General features: G+C 38.7%; 1 protein-coding gene across 3 annotated transcripts in view; it reads right to left on the bottom strand.

Annotated features, from left to right (window-relative positions):
- Positions 1–4,080: 4,080 nt before the first annotated feature.
- The window catches only part of nhsl2 (NHS-like 2), a 67,425-nt gene continuing 55,853 nt past the window's right edge, over positions 4,081–15,652 (bottom strand). For 2 of the 3 annotated variants that reach the window (XM_077229481.1, XM_077229483.1), the window contains exons 3-8: positions 11,416–11,558; positions 10,742–10,931; positions 9,004–9,141; positions 6,193–8,697; positions 5,931–6,078; positions 4,081–4,620 (exon numbers count right to left, since the gene is read on the bottom strand). In XM_077229481.1, coding sequence (XP_077085596.1) covers positions 4,299–4,620; positions 5,931–6,078; positions 6,193–8,697; positions 9,004–9,141; positions 10,742–10,931; positions 11,416–11,558 — 3,446 coding nt within the window. In that variant the 3' untranslated portion in view covers positions 4,081–4,298. The remainder of the gene's footprint in view (positions 4,621–5,930; positions 6,079–6,192; positions 8,698–9,003; positions 9,142–10,741; positions 10,932–11,415; positions 11,559–15,652) is intronic. The other variant, XM_077229482.1, reaches the window with a different exon arrangement.

Raw genomic sequence — 15,652 nt, 5'->3', positions numbered from 1 at the left:
TAACATTGAAAGCATAAGATCCCACCCTCCCTTCAGAGAGTCTCCAAAGCCACGCCTCCTCCAAAACATGTCACGGACAGGAAGAGCAGATTCAGCAAAACATCATAAAGAGACGGCGCTAAATTACCTCATGTCTCAAGCACATTACATTAGAATAATGTTGATAGTGTTGCTATAGAAACGCATAAATCCAATTCCGAGGACGTGAACAGCTCCAGGTGGAACGTCACGGGTTGCTTTCTCTAAATTACGGTTACGACATGGCATGAATGTAGCATAAGCTTGTTGTTTTGGTTCAGGAGGAAATGTAAAGGGCAGCTGCTGCTTGTTTGGAGCGCTCGGTGAGTGTACAACAAATACATTATGTTGACAAGCTGTCGGACCGAATGCAATGATTAGACAAACATTACATGGTCCTGAGACTTCCACAGACAATATATGTAATTTTAAAAAAATATTTGGAACAGTTTCAACCAGAATAACAAAACATGAAAAAATGGCCTACCCAACCTGTAAGCAGCACAACTGTTGTCAACATTGATAATTATAATAATAATAATAATAATAATAATAATAATAATAATAATAATAATAATGAATATTATTTATATATATATAATTATATATAGTATCAAATCAGCATATTAGAATGATTTCTGAAGGATCATGTGAGACTGAAGACTGGAGTAATGATGCAAAAACTGCAGCTTTGCCATCACAGGAACAAATTAATTATATACATAATGATACCATTAAAATATATTTAAATAGAAAACATTATTTTAAATTATAATATTTCACAATATTACTGTTTTTACGGTATTTGTGATCAAATAAATAGGCTAAAGCCATCTAGCATAAATCTTATTGACCCCTAAAATTTGAACTGTCTGATCGAAAATGCTTCTGACCCATTAGCCTATCGTGTGCCTAAAACAAAGGTCGCTGAGGTATTTTGATCTAACATCATTTTGTAAATGTTGAGTAACATTTACAAAATGATGTTAGATCAAAATACCTCAGCGACCTTTGTTTTAGGCACACGATAGGCTAATGGGTCAGAAGCATTTTCTAGTGCAAAGCGAAAAACAGGTGTTTATGAAAGTACCGCGGTGGTTGTGGTTGCTATTGAGGTGAGCGCTGCAGAAGTTTGATAAAGCAGAAACGGAGAGTGAAAATAAACCCACAAGGGGGCAATATTGCTCAGGTTTCTCATAATGGAAGTCATTACATAAGTTGTAAAATTACTAACAGAATGTTTTGTGTGCTTCTCAGTTTGGAAGGGAAATCTTATCCAATACCTCACACTCTTATGGAAATGGACTGAAAATCAGTTATGGATTTTGAAAAAGAAAAGGGAAAAAAAGGAATGAATGTCGTATAGTTTTAAAGAGATAAAGAACTCCACAACTGCAAAGGACTGTTATGCAAGAAAAATAATTTATTTTAATGATATACCTTTTACCACATAGGCAAGACATACTGCAGCTGATTAAAGATCCCACAGCAACCTTCATTTCTGCTGGAAGGTGAGGTCTATAATATGTACATTTTAAAATGTCTTTCCAAGGAAAAAATTAACAAAAATATAATTTTCATTGAGGAACCTTCCCATCCTGTCTTTTTTTTCTCTTCCCAAAGAACAAGGGCAATCTGCAATTTTTAAAGCTTTTCCCATTCAATCTGGCAATGCGTGAAGCGGGAGTTGTCAACTTGCGATGACAAGAATTGATTAAAAGTCGTTGGCTTCACTTGACAGCAACCAGATGGTTGTTAGCAAAGCAAACTTGTTCTGGACTTTTTTCTCCCGTAGTTGGCACATTTCACTCTGTATACCAAAATGTGATTCATAATGAACCCCTATCGGTTATGCGAGGAAAAGGGAGATGAGCAGAAAATGGCTTGAGTGAAGTCAGTGAAACTCTAGAGAGGAATTTGTCACTTTTTCATGTCATACTAAATAAAAGTATGTCTCTCCAATGGATACTTGTCTCCCCTCCGTGGGATTTACATTAGTGATGCACAGGGCTTCTAACAGTCCACTAAGGTACATTTCTCTATTTTGTTTTGCCCCTTCTCCTTCCACTGTTCCTCCCTCTCTCCTCTGCATGTACCTGTGAGAATACTGTTGACATTTATAGGGTTAAGCACAGGGTACACAAGAGTAGTGATAAATATCATAGTAGTAAATCCTAAAAAGAGTAAAAGAAACTCTGCATACTTCTACGGAAGTGCAATACCAAGGCATTTAAAAACACAGAGGCTTCACGCCAGAGTACAAGGCAAATAAACACTGGTTGTCTGACTTTTTTTTCATTCACTAAATATTTAAAACAAGTGTCACACACTATTTTAATGTGGTGGTATTCTGTCTCTTTTTTCACGTTATGCTTTTCATATTGTCGGAATACCTGAACGACTAGTCTGAGAAGATGAATATCAAGAGTTAGAACAGATTTTTGCCAAACACTTCCTGGACTGCTGAGGGCGCTCTGGCTCAATAGCACCAGGTTTCTGTCCATTGTCTGATTGGGAGCCAGAAGAACAGTCACATGAGGAAGGGGAGCTTCATATGGAATGGTAAGAAGAAGCAGTCTCTGAAGTTTCAGTCTCTGCGGCTGCCTGTTGTAGATTTTCGGTCTGCAGTAGTCTCCAAAATTCCCTTAAAGTAGGATGGTGGTTAGTTAACACAGATGACCTACTTGAGTTCTTGAGTAAATTACCACAAGTGATCAAAGTCTGCAAAGTTTTTGTGCATTCAAACATCGATCTACAATCCGGTCTTCCAGTTGCATGGAGGGCAACCATTAAAAAAGTATTTTCTACTATGTTCTTTTTGGTCAAAAATTGAATCTAAACATAAAGTGTTGTTGAGCTCTGCCACACCCTTTCTTAACATTCACAGGCGTTTACTGCCAGTGCAGACAGAAGGGCAGGTTTGATTCAGCTTTGATGCATAGTTTGAAATGGACATAAATTGAGAAGCTTTGCTCTTGGTTTTGAATTATCCTGTCTAGTGAGATGATCTGGAATTGTGGTATTTAGAGCTGTCTAATTTTCTGGGATGTGGGGGCAAGAATGAGAGATGTATCAATCCTGTCATATTTTACCATCCGTAGGCCTTAGCAAATCTCGTCCCTGATACTTTGTGTTGACGAGTAAAATCTCTGTGAAGCCACGAGGGTTTGAGCTGCAAAGAAACCCCTGAGAGATTTGACGCGATGTACGGCCAGCACCAAACCAATGACTCTGTGGTAACACTTACTTGCCCCTCTTCTGTAGCCCAGTGTCCTCTCCCTTGTCTCCCACTTCCGGTTTTATTCCGTCATTTTGTACCGTCAACAAATGTTCTTTTCTAAGGTATTTTTTGACTATGTCAATTTTGATTGGTTGTATGTTGGGCACAATTATAGCTATATGCTGTCTGTTTACACTTGTTGTAGTGTGGGAAGATCATTAGATGTGGCTTCATGTGTATTGCATGATGATGGTTCAATATGACCACTTCAATCCATTGTGTGCTGTGAGCTTATAAAATAATAGGCAGTTTCCCAAGAATTGTCACAGATATGGACAGCGTTGTGTCCCTTGCGTCTTTGATCAAGCAGTTACATTTTCGTATATATATATATATATATATATTTATATGTCGTATACATAGTTTTGTACAGATTAAATAAACTCAAGAAGACATTTATATGGCCTTTCATATCTTTTGAAAAAATAACACCGAAAAAGAAACAAGGGAAAATAACAAATATAGCTTTTTGTCATGTAAACTAGTTCCTGTACTGGTGAAAGTGCTTCATTTTTTAGGGGTACCAGACCTTGCTTACAACCTCTGTGGAATGTTTCTCTCTCTGTGGGAGTGAGAATGTCTCTCTCTCTTTTAAAACACAATTATCCTACTAAGACACTTTCTAGTCCACCACTGAAATGGGCAGAGCAGGCTTTGGCCACAAATATAGGCTGGGCTCCTAAAATAGTGAACAGTCTTGAAAATATTTCTTGATGCAGTTTCGATTCAAGAGTTTCATCATCGCATTCATATTTCCAAAATAGCAGATTTCTACGCCAGAATTTTGTATCAGTGGTGGGTTCAGTTTCCTTTAATACTGACTATACTCCACAACAATCTTACATCATCAGTGTGATCCCCTTTTCTGAAAGCAACAACTCAAACCCACTTAATTTCCTTCAGCATGAGGTCTTTGTAAATGAAACCATTTAGATGGGCAGTGGAGCATAGGGAAAACCAGCCATATTGATAGCCAGCATGTGGTTCTCGACAAGTGGAATCACTGGTCCTGCTGAGCTGGTTTTGGTGTGTTTGTCATGCTCCCATCTGGTTGTGACTGAGAGAACTCAGTGACTCGTCGTGCCAAGGGGTTTGTGCTCTTCAGCAACTCCATGGCAGAAACTCGGGTCCCACTGCTGGCTTTGCTGCTCCTCTTCTGGAGAAGAGCCATAAAGTTTTCATTTCGTGAGATTGACCTAGGAGTGGTCCCAAGGCCCAGAGTTCGGAGGTCTGAGCTACTGCTTTTCACGGGTGAGACCAGACACTGCCTGCTTCCAAAAGAATCTGTGGGTTCCTTGCGACCTAGAACTTTCCTCTTTGACCTAGGAAAGCCAGAATAATAAAAAAGTTTTGTTAAAGTTTACAGCAGGGTCCCTCAAATTTGGCACTGGAGGGCCACTGCCCTGCAGGCTTATCTTCAACCCTATTCAAAGACTCATGAGCAAGCTCAATCAAACCAATCAAGGTCTTCTGAGTTACTCAAAATAATAGGTAGGCGAGTTTAATCAGGGCTTGAACTAATCTCTGCCAGGTAAGGCAAGGCAAGGCAAGTTTATTTATATAGCACATTTCATACACGGTGGTAATTCAAAGTGCTTTACATAGAAGAAATGAAAATAATCAAAAGAAATCAGAGTAATTAAAACAGTAATTACGGTAGTGGACATCCAGGGCCAGATTTGAGACATATGCTGTGTATCCCAGTGATACAGTGATATGAATTCACAGAGTTTACGATGAGATCAGATATGAATGGTTGAATAATCAAATTGTATTTCAGATTTCAATTTTGGATTCCAACGATTGTGAAAATATATAATAATAATTGTTTAATGCACTCATTTTATCATATAAATATAAATTATGCACCCCTTTCATTTATAGCTGTGCACTTTCGTCCTTCCCAAAAAAGTCAAACTTAACATCCAAATCAGTAATGTATTGTTGTAAAATGCAGTCTATTAAGCCACGAAAGAGAAATCAATTGAGTACTTGAACACGTAGAGTATAGGCAGCGTGCTGTGTGTGTACCCTGAGACGAAGCAAAACACAAAAAAGTAAAGTATACTTTGGGCTTCGAGTTTGAGCCTAAACGGTCAAATACCCACAGAAATGTGTCTTGGAAAAAATTGTTTCCAGCAAAACATAGATATATCATTATATATATATATATATATATATATATATATATATATATATATATATATATATATATATATATATATATATATATATATATATATTATTACTATGAAATAAAATTATTTCCACAGAGGCAGGAATAGTACTTTGTAGAAGAAAAAAATATAAAACCTAAATAGTCAAAACAGTCTCTCCGAAACATATCGAGTATATAAACTGTAAAAAGTAAAAAAAAATTACCTGAAGAGTTATTGTTAATTTGTGAATAGTTTTAATACATCTTTAATTGACAAAAATGATTTACAAGATGACTTTTATATAAAAAAATGCAAGTTGTTACCACTGCACTAGAAGACATCGCTCCTGACATCAGGTAAAAGACCATATCCGCATGTGTGCTCATTATGCTAGATTACACCCAACTGTGAGTAACTTTGGTCAGACAGAAATAGTTAAATGAATCAATGTGAATGTTAAACCAATTCTGTACCTGTGAATGATGGTGAAGAGGTCCTCAGTGGTATGAGTTGTGGGTGTGTGGCCAGATACATCGTCGTCTGTTTCCTCTGTAATGTGTAGTTCGGTCTTGTCAACTGCAGAGTTGTTCTCTTCCAATATTTCTGTTTCTGCATAAGTTTCTATGGAGCAGAATTTTTAAAAGAACACAAATTAAACCACAAACTGACTATACCTAAATAAAACAGTATTTGTTTAAATTAACATCTTAACTGAAAATTTAAAAAATGTTTAACCTTTTACTGTCTCTGCTGGAGGTGTCTCTCTTTCCGTAATTTGTTGAGAACCTGAATCTTTTGAACTATCCTCTTCAACTACCACATCATTCTCCTGATTTTCAAAGGTCTCATAACTTTCAGAATATTTATGGTTTCCATGTAAAATTAGCTTTGCAGGATCCTCTTGATCTTCATCTTTAAGCAAATCTCCCTCAATCTCAGATGTTGATGGACTTGTAGGTGACTGGGAGATGCTATCGGAAAGCAGAGTTTGCCTCTCTGCACCGCCATTGGTCTGGCTGCTTGGAGAGGGCAGAAGAAGGACATTGGGTTTTTTGGGCACTGGAGGAGGTACCTTAGGCTTTCTTTTGTCTAATTCTGCTAAACAGGATATTGTCATTCTACTTGGAAGGGTCTTACATTTGTCCTCTCTCTCTGGGCTACTTGGGGATGGAAGATCTTCCTCAATGGGAATCCCATGCTCCAGGTCAAACTCGGGGAGAGGAGGTACATAGGTGCGGAGTGGCTCTTGAGAGGCTATTGCAGATGTGCTGAGTGATGACTGAGCTGGACGTTTAGGTTTGGGCTTTCTTACAACCATATAGATGTTACCCACAGGCATGGGTCGGTCCACAGGGGAAGATGGAGGAGATTCAAGTGCCAGAGGGGACGATGAGGGAGATTTAAGCATCAAATTCATGGGTCGTTTAGGTAGAGGCGGCTTCATTGCAACTGGTGGCTTTGACTGTTTTGTGTTAGAGGGGGTGATAGGAGGGCTGATATCTCGAATTTGCTCTTCCTCTATAATGTCAGAAGAGCCATCAGGACTGTCCTCAAGTTCTGAGCGGCTTACTGAACGAAGGCGGATGTTTCGCAAGTCTGTTGTGGTAACCACAGGCAGAGAAGACTGACTGGGGCTTAGTTTACCTGGTTTGTTGGCTGTAGATGTGTCAGAATGGCGTCGGCTGGCTTTAGGCTTGGGTTTGACAGAGGACAAATCCAGTTGAGAGTTTGTAGGTAGTTCAAATGAAAGACGTGACCGTGATTTATCCTTTGCAGAAGCTGGGAGGGAAGATTTCCGCTCTGGAATCTTTGGCCGCATCTTGCAGCCAACTGGAGAAGGTCCAGTGATGAGGGTGTTTGATATAGTTGGGGTTGGAGTTTCAGACTGGCTTGAGTAGCCACTGGATGGAGACATGAGACATGGGGGCTTGAAGGGGGATACCTTGGTCTCAGCCTCAATTGAGAGCTGGGATGGAGACGTGGCTCGTGAGGTTGAGGGTGAATTCAGGGATTCTGAGCTGCCCCGCACCTTCATGCACTCAATCACTGTGGTACCTGTGGCTGTGCTTGAACCCGACAGTGAGCGGTAGGGATCGTTGTTGGACTTCCACTCATTGAGCTGCCAGTGAGGAGGAAATCCAAGCTCTGTTTCCCTGTCAGCAGGCTGAGAAATATCAGAAGATGTCTCCAAAATACTGCGGGCTTGATCTGTGTCGTCCTCAGGTTTGGCAATCAGGAACTCAGGCTGGAAGGAATCTTGAATATGGTGATCTCGAGGGATAAAGAGACTCTTGGGTCTGCCATCCCTGAAGCACCCTTCACTGTGGTAGGAGCCCATTCCTCCAACCTCTGATAGGTTTTTCATCAGAGATACACTTCGTACTGGAGGCGGTGGCTTTTTCTTAGATTTCTTTAGTGAGATACTGCGTGAGCGGGACCTCAGTCGACTATCTGTAAAAAAGTCTGAACCTGTGGTCACAGAGACGTTATCAGTGCTCGTGCTATCCTCCGAGCTATTGCTTGGATATAGCAGGGCATAACTCTCACCCTCTGGAACGACAGGGACAGCTTCACCTGGGGAACATATATTATCTGCTGAGCAAAATGATCCAGAGTCTGTTGGTGTTGAAAGTGAACGTTCACGGAACCTGAATATATTGGATCGGGCTGATCTCTTCTCCTGCTCACTTTTGGTATTTCCCGTGACTGCAGTGGAAGCTGTCCCCTCTGTGTCATTCCGTTTCACTATGGCAACCCCACTCCCCTGTGTGAACACACTGTACACCCGGTGCCCACATGGTTCTGAGATGGAGGTGAAGGAACTGGAGTGCGACCCTGAACTCATGGAGAGGCCTGAACTGGTCTGGGATGGACAGATACGACCACCTCCTTCACCTCCTTCACCTCCAGGTGTTAACATTCCAGTTTTAGAAATTGGCTGCTTGGAAGCAGAGCTCGTAAGCAAAGAATAGTTGTAGGAGTCATTCCAGGAAGGAGAGAAAGTGGAACCTTTTGGGCCATTCCAGGAGGGGCTTGGGCACATCAGAGTGGCATGATCCATCATGCCTGATGGGGTCTTCGGGGATGGGGGAACACTGTACTCCAGGTCGCTCTGGGTCTTCCGAAGGGGAATATGCTGTTGGTCCGTGTTTTCGGTGGTGGGCTCCAAAGATCTGGGTTGAGAGGATCCAGGGGAACAGGCACCTTGTATTAGATCAACAGCAAGAATTTTGCTGTCACCTAAAGACAAAATAGTTTTAAAAAAATTGTTTAAAAAGAGAATTTAGTCCTTAATTCTTAGATAAGTAGAATGTTTGTAAAGATTCTGAAAGATGTATTTCAATCAGAACATTGTTAGCTAAACTAAATTACAATCTGTGTGAAATTTTGTCATAGCTTCTGTGTGGCTGTAACAAATATTAGATTTTAGATTTACAAATTACTCTAGATACAAGTCATTGGTCAGTGCCCATTGTCCTTTTCCTGATTATTTCTTTTTGCACTCTAAGACCCTGTCAGTAACTTGCCTAACTTCCTTTTAGTCACCTTGGCAGTGCAGCGTGACATCAGGGCCTGCAACCACACTCCTTGGGCGGCGAACGGTTTTTGGGTTGACCGCTGAATCAGTTCTAAAGGGGGCCCGCAGTTCGCTGTGCCGTGCGGAGTGCTTATCAAAGCTCTGGCCTGAGGCAAGATATGAGATACCAGCTGTCAGGCTAACTGACAGTCTTCAGTCAGATAAATTTGAATTTTTATTAATTATTTTTATGACCTTAAAATGGCTACATAAAAGCTACATTATTCTATACATGTTATGACTGGGCTGAAAAACATTAGCCATGACCGCGTAATCAGAGCTGAGTATGCAATGACAAGCATTTTGGTAAATTTATGAAGAAAAAAGTATATTATGGATAAAAGCAATAGCCAACATGAGGTAGATGGTTAGCTGGAGACTTGATCATGGTGCCAGATTGATCTGGAGAAATGAAATAAGACAATGGACACTGGATAATACATCAAAACAAGACCTAGGCATTGACTAAGGACTATCCAATGGAAGATCTATGTAACTTTCTTTCCTTTCAGTGGGATAATACAACACTGATGTGTTTTCAAGAACTGCATTGGACTGGGTGTTTAATAATTTTAAACATCGGGTGCATGAGGGAGTGCTGTGATAAATGGTCCACCATTCTGCAATGATGAAAGGAGCTGAACATAATGTGCTAATTAAGTCCAGTTCTTTACATGGATACCCCTTTTGTTTCTCAGAAAACAGCTCTCCGAAAACACCCAACAAAACCTCATTTGCTCCCAACACGTGAGCTAGCTTCATTCATGAAAATACCAACAAAACATGAAAAAAATCTTTCTTCCTCCATCCCTGTTGCTCCCACCCATCGGCTACAATTATCTCTCTCTTACTCATTCACTTTCTGTCTGTCTCTCACTCTATGCAGCTTTTTCTGCACCTCCAAGCTAAGCGAAGGAGGGAGAGCTGCATGTTGCCATGGCAACAGCTACCTGTTCATTATCTTTAGTGGGTGAAGAACAGCACCACTTTGGAAATGAGACTCCAGGCTGCCTAAGCACAGCATTATCTGTGTTTATGGATCCAACCAACTCTCCACTGTGTCCAGGACAGAGAGGCTAACAGGAAGGTAGTCAAGAGGGAGAATTAGAGAGATGGGTGTGGGACAGCTGAGACAGAGAGAGAGAGGGAAGGAGAGCAAGAGCACCACTACAACAAGAGCTTTAAACAAAACAAAAAAATAGGGTGAAAGTTTGATAAAGGAGCAAATGCTTTAACATTTAAAGTACATATAAAATGTGAATGCAAGCAATCTTATCTGGTGTGTAAACTCTTAGGAAAGAGAGCATTAGAACTAAGAAATGGGGTTGCCTGTGATGATGTTGATGATAATAATATGATTTGCAAGACCAAAAACATCCAGAACTATTTCAAGCGACCAAGGACTTTCTTATTGGGGATACACAATTGTTCAGTCTATGTCATGCTTGAGTTTCTTTCCCAAATTGTACAGAACATCAGCTGTACACAGTTAAAACTCCATAGTCATACTCCATAATATACACTCATTCCATCAAAAAGGCAAACTTTAATACAGCTAATAAAATGGAGAAATGTTGTAAAACATTTAGCAACAAAGTTCTTAACACATCAATGTCACCTTCAAACAGGCCGTATTTGGGAGACTATAAAAAGACTTTAAAAACATACAGATATACTCAACATGACGGTATTCCAAGTCACCTTTACCTGTGATCTCAATGGGTACAAGGTGAGCTGGAGTATGTCGGCCCAGGTACCAGCGAGGTTTCTCTGCAACAGCTGGACTCAGTGAGGCATTCCAGCCAAGAAGGGACTTCTCTGAACCGCAGGGGGTCGGGTCCTGCGCCCGAACCCCTAAAGTTGTAGTCTCATCCTCACACACCTGCTTATTTGCAGGCTAAAGAGAGAAATAATTTGTAATGAATTATGTAATTATTCAAATGCTTAACCATTTCTGAATATGGATTTTGAGGTTTATTAAGTATGGTATGCTTAAGTATTAAGTATAAATCTGCATGTATAGCAGAATTGGTAAATCTGGTACTAACGAATTATCATTCATAATTAATAATAAATAAGTTCCTTTATATTTAAACACTGAATTTGGGATATTATATTTTTTTTTAGTAAATGATTTTGCAGGATTTCTAAACTACTGTTTGTTTACGCACTCAAAACCACTGACTCAGAGAAGCCTGTAGCTGTTTCCACTCAGGGGACAAACCACATCTAATTAGATTTGCAAACTTTATACAAAAGATGAATGCTTTTTCAGCAAACAAATAAGTTTGTTGGTGGCACACAAGTCAGAATACAGTGACCTCAAAATGCCCAGTAAAACCCTACTTTCATTGGTGTAAGAGCTAAAAAGAAAGCATTACCACAAAAACGAACTCCGTCTTCTTGTTGTTGAGCGAGGAAGGGGATCGGCTGAGAGTGGTTGACGTGTCCTCCGAGCTCTGAGAGGAAGGGTGTCTGAATGTCTGTCCTGTCACTCTGTTATCATACAACTGCTCCTCAAAATCTGAGTAGACACAGACACAACATGCTAGTTTTAAAGGTAGCAGCCAACAGCACTTAGACACACTGAAATCAATTAATGAAATCTCTCTCCCTCTTTGTCAGAAATGTTCCCTAGGGCTCTTGTAAACAGAATGATTACCATTGCATTCATTCCAAGGACTCCCCTCACAAGACCCCACCCCATTCTTGTAGCCATTTTAATCCCCCAAAACATTCTCTTTCACCCCTCCCACTATATACTCAAAAACACACACACAAAAACACTGTTCTTCACTTATCCAAGTCTCTATCCTTTACAGATCAGTAACTGTGTACTGGTTTCTCTATACTCGTGAGAGGTGAACTTTCACAAATGTCTTCAAATGTCAAATAGGGCCGACTGGCTTGTGAGGACATTTAAGTTGTCCTCTACTTGAAAGGCTCTTAAATCGGCCAAATCATGTTGTGATTTAAATCTAAAAATGTCGACAGGATTCTTTAAGGGTTAGGTTGAGGGGTAAGGTAAGAGTAAATGTTATCTTTAGTATAAAATGTTAATGTTAGTATAAAAAGCATTCAGTCTATCAATAGTCCTCAATAATATGGTGTGTGTAATTGTGGGGTGGGGGGGTTGATCCCTCTTGTTCCGAACTCCGATGTCGCACTCTTAGACTTGGGGTTGCCTAGCAATGGTGGGCTGTCTAAGACAATGGCATACCTCCGGAGTCAACAATAGCCCCAAGCCCCAAGTTTAGCCTTGTTGAGTAGAGTCCTCTTCACATGCTGGGACGGAGCAGAACAGAGCACACATCTGAAATCCTAAACCTCCACTAAAATGAGAGTGAGACTGCAGCAAAACTACAGCCTACAGCTGTGCATTGTTACATGCACAACTTTAGAATTTGTGTTGGGATTTTATTTATCATGCCGAATGAAGAGAGTTCTATTCCAGGAATGATACTTGACCATATGGCTTTCAAATTGCCACACTAATGAGATACACAGAAAGACAATCCTGCAGTTAGCCTTAGACCTCAAGTTACTCAGGGAAACACTTGTGCTGAATGCCCTGCAAAGATTGATGGACCAAACCATGTAATCTGATGTGTAAAATCCCAAGGAAAGCAAAGTGAAATATAAAAAAGAGGGTTGTGTTATGGAATGCGTTATGACTTTTAGTTTCCAGCAGCTGTAACAAGACCAACTTCTGCAAACACTGGCCAACATACAAAGAATTCTACACACAAACCACAAAGCAAATTCCTCTTTAATATAATATTAAAGCAATAACCTTCCCACTATATCTACACTACCATTCAAGTTTGGGGTCAATACGATTTTTTTAAACAATACTTGTATTTAGCAAGGATGCATTACATCAATCAAATTGACAGTAAAGACTTTTAAATAGTTTTAAATAATTTCAAATAGATACTGCTATTTTTTTTTTTTTTTTACTTTTTCTTAATCAAAGAAACCTAAAAAAAACATCACAGTTTCCAAATAATATTAAGCAGCACAACTGTTTTCAACATTGATAATACAAGAAATATTTCTTAAGTAGCAAATCAGCATATTAGAATGATTTCACTGTGACACTGAAGACTGGGAAATTCAGCTTTGCAAATTATTTTTTAGAAAATAGAATAGAAAAATAGAAAAAAAAGTTCCTTTAAGTTGTAATAATATTTCACAATATAAGTGTATATTTCTATTAAATAAATTAAGCCTTGGTGACTGTGAGGATAAGAGACTTCTTTCAAAAACCATCCTCTAACTTTTGAACGGTTTTGTGATCTCAAATAGTTCAGCAAAGTTAATCATGTTAATTTAAATATATGCACAACGTTAGAAACACAATGAATGCAGCTACGCATTCATGGAAAGTCATACTAAAGTAAGTTCTAACCAAGAGAGAAGAAAGTAAACTAGATAAAGAGTCAGAACTCACCAAAACAGTGGTTGGATCACACAAGCCTCTGTGGAAGGGTAGGCTTCAAAGACCATATCAAAACTTCAAAGATGATGTATGGGAGAGGGTACCAGAAGCAACAGGGAGTGTGAGTGTGAGTGTGTGAGAGGAGAGAAGGTTTTTCATTCAAACACACCCTCCCCTCCCCTGACCTGATCTTGGGCCAGTCAGTAAAACTAATGGGACTCAGAAATCTCCATTCTTATCAGCCAATCAAATGGCTCGCCTAGACAAGATGCCAACCACTCAAGCGTGTATGAGTGGTCATGAATGACCTCAAAGCATCGCCTAACAAGATGCTCACTGAAAACCAACCATTTATTAAATATGGGTCACTCCTTGTCTTGTGTATGCAGTAGAGGAGTGGAAGAGGTCAAGAGCAACAATGCCCCTTTTCTTGTCAATTTTTAGGCAGTTTGTATCTGGGCAGTAGCTTAAGCAATATGGATGCCTGATCTCTTCAATGTTGCTGGGCCTCTTAGTTTGCAAACATAATATGAGTATGACAGCGAAAGATAACCCTAGTGAAAAAAGTATACTTTATTGTATTCGAAATATATTCCCTTTTTCAATAGTACATTGCAAATATACTAACAATTGTACTATCTTTAAATATATTAAAAGTATATTAGCATCATGCTTTTACCTTTTTTTACAGAACAACTTTTAACATCTTTAAAATAATTGTACTTTAGTATATGTAAAAAATTTATATTTTAGAAAAATATACTTGGAGTGAAAATTCTGTTTATTTTTTAAAGGTGTATTTATTTGCACTTCATTAAAAATATATTTTAGGTATACTTTAACTGTGTGCTGGAAATGATCATTGTAACAATGCATTGAAAGTATACTTTCAAAATACATTATAGTTCCCGATCCAGATCCAGATCCCGATCCAGTTCCCCCTCTCTCTCTCCTACCTCACTTCCTGTCTAGCAACTGTCCCATCCTAATAAAAGGCAAAAACTGCACAAAACAAATCACCATAAAAAAAAAAAAAAAATAAAAAAAAAAAAAATATATATATATATATATATATATATATATATATATATATATATATATATATATATATATATATATATTATACTATACTTTATAATAATTATACTTTAATTTCACTAATCAAGCATGTAATTAGTCCCTACACAGGCATATACTTAAATTATACTAAGTATATTTGAAGTTGTTCCAATTTAGTACACAAAAGTACACTAAATACACTTAAAATGATCCTTTACAACAATATAATACCAACTAAAATATACTTAGTACACAATTAGTTGTTTAACTAACACACTTGAAGTATACTAAATTAGTCTGGCTGCAAGTATACTTAGCATTTTTTTCCCCACCAGGGATGGACAGGACAGTGTTGTTTCCCCATCAAATATTGTGATAACCATTTTATATTATAAAACAAAATCTATTATAATATAATAATTTTTAGGAAATTATAAATAGAGGAACATGCAACAAAAAAGATCAAAGTAACCAACTATATGAAGATACAAATGTATCTTAGGCACATATTCATAGTCCTCAAGATAAGCTGCCAATTAGCCTTTAGATAAAATGTGACGTACTTTTGCAACTAATTGAGCTTTCCAAAACAAGTTCTGTGTTTACTACATGTTGTCCGAATTACATTGTTCAGAAAGTTGCAGGAAATAAATATCTTATGCCTGCTACAGACAGTGCGATTTCAGCAATCCTAAAAGATCATTACAAATCACACTGTACAATGAGGACAACTATTGAATTGTAGACTACGACGCAAGTTAGTATAGAAGAATAAAACGTCATCAGCATGTGCTACTGGTAAACAAATAAAGCAAGATGAATCGCACTTTAGCAATTGTGGTTTTTATGTGCCCTGAAAAAAAGAGGAAGAAAAAGAGGAAGGAGAATATGGACGCGGTCATGGCTAGGGAGAAGAGGCTAACTTGGCATGACATTTTTGTAAATGGAGGTAAGTAGTTTTAAGTTTTAGCACCATGTCACGTTGATCAATGTCATTTCATTTAGCAGTTTTATTGGCTATTCAGCAGACATAGGTTGTAGAAGCCAACACACTTTAAGATGATCACTGTCAGAAAATTATTGCAGGCTATCATGGGTCGCAAGACCATGACAACGGC

The sequence above is a fragment of the Siphateles boraxobius genome, unplaced genomic scaffold (genome assembly GCF_051911475.1).
Source record: "Siphateles boraxobius isolate OS27281-9 unplaced genomic scaffold, OSU_SipBor_1 130, whole genome shotgun sequence".
Classification (NCBI taxonomy): Eukaryota; Metazoa; Chordata; class Actinopteri; order Cypriniformes; family Leuciscidae; genus Siphateles; species Siphateles boraxobius.
The sequence above is the reverse complement of the archived record's forward strand: the minus strand, read 5'-3'. Positions and strand labels throughout refer to the sequence as shown.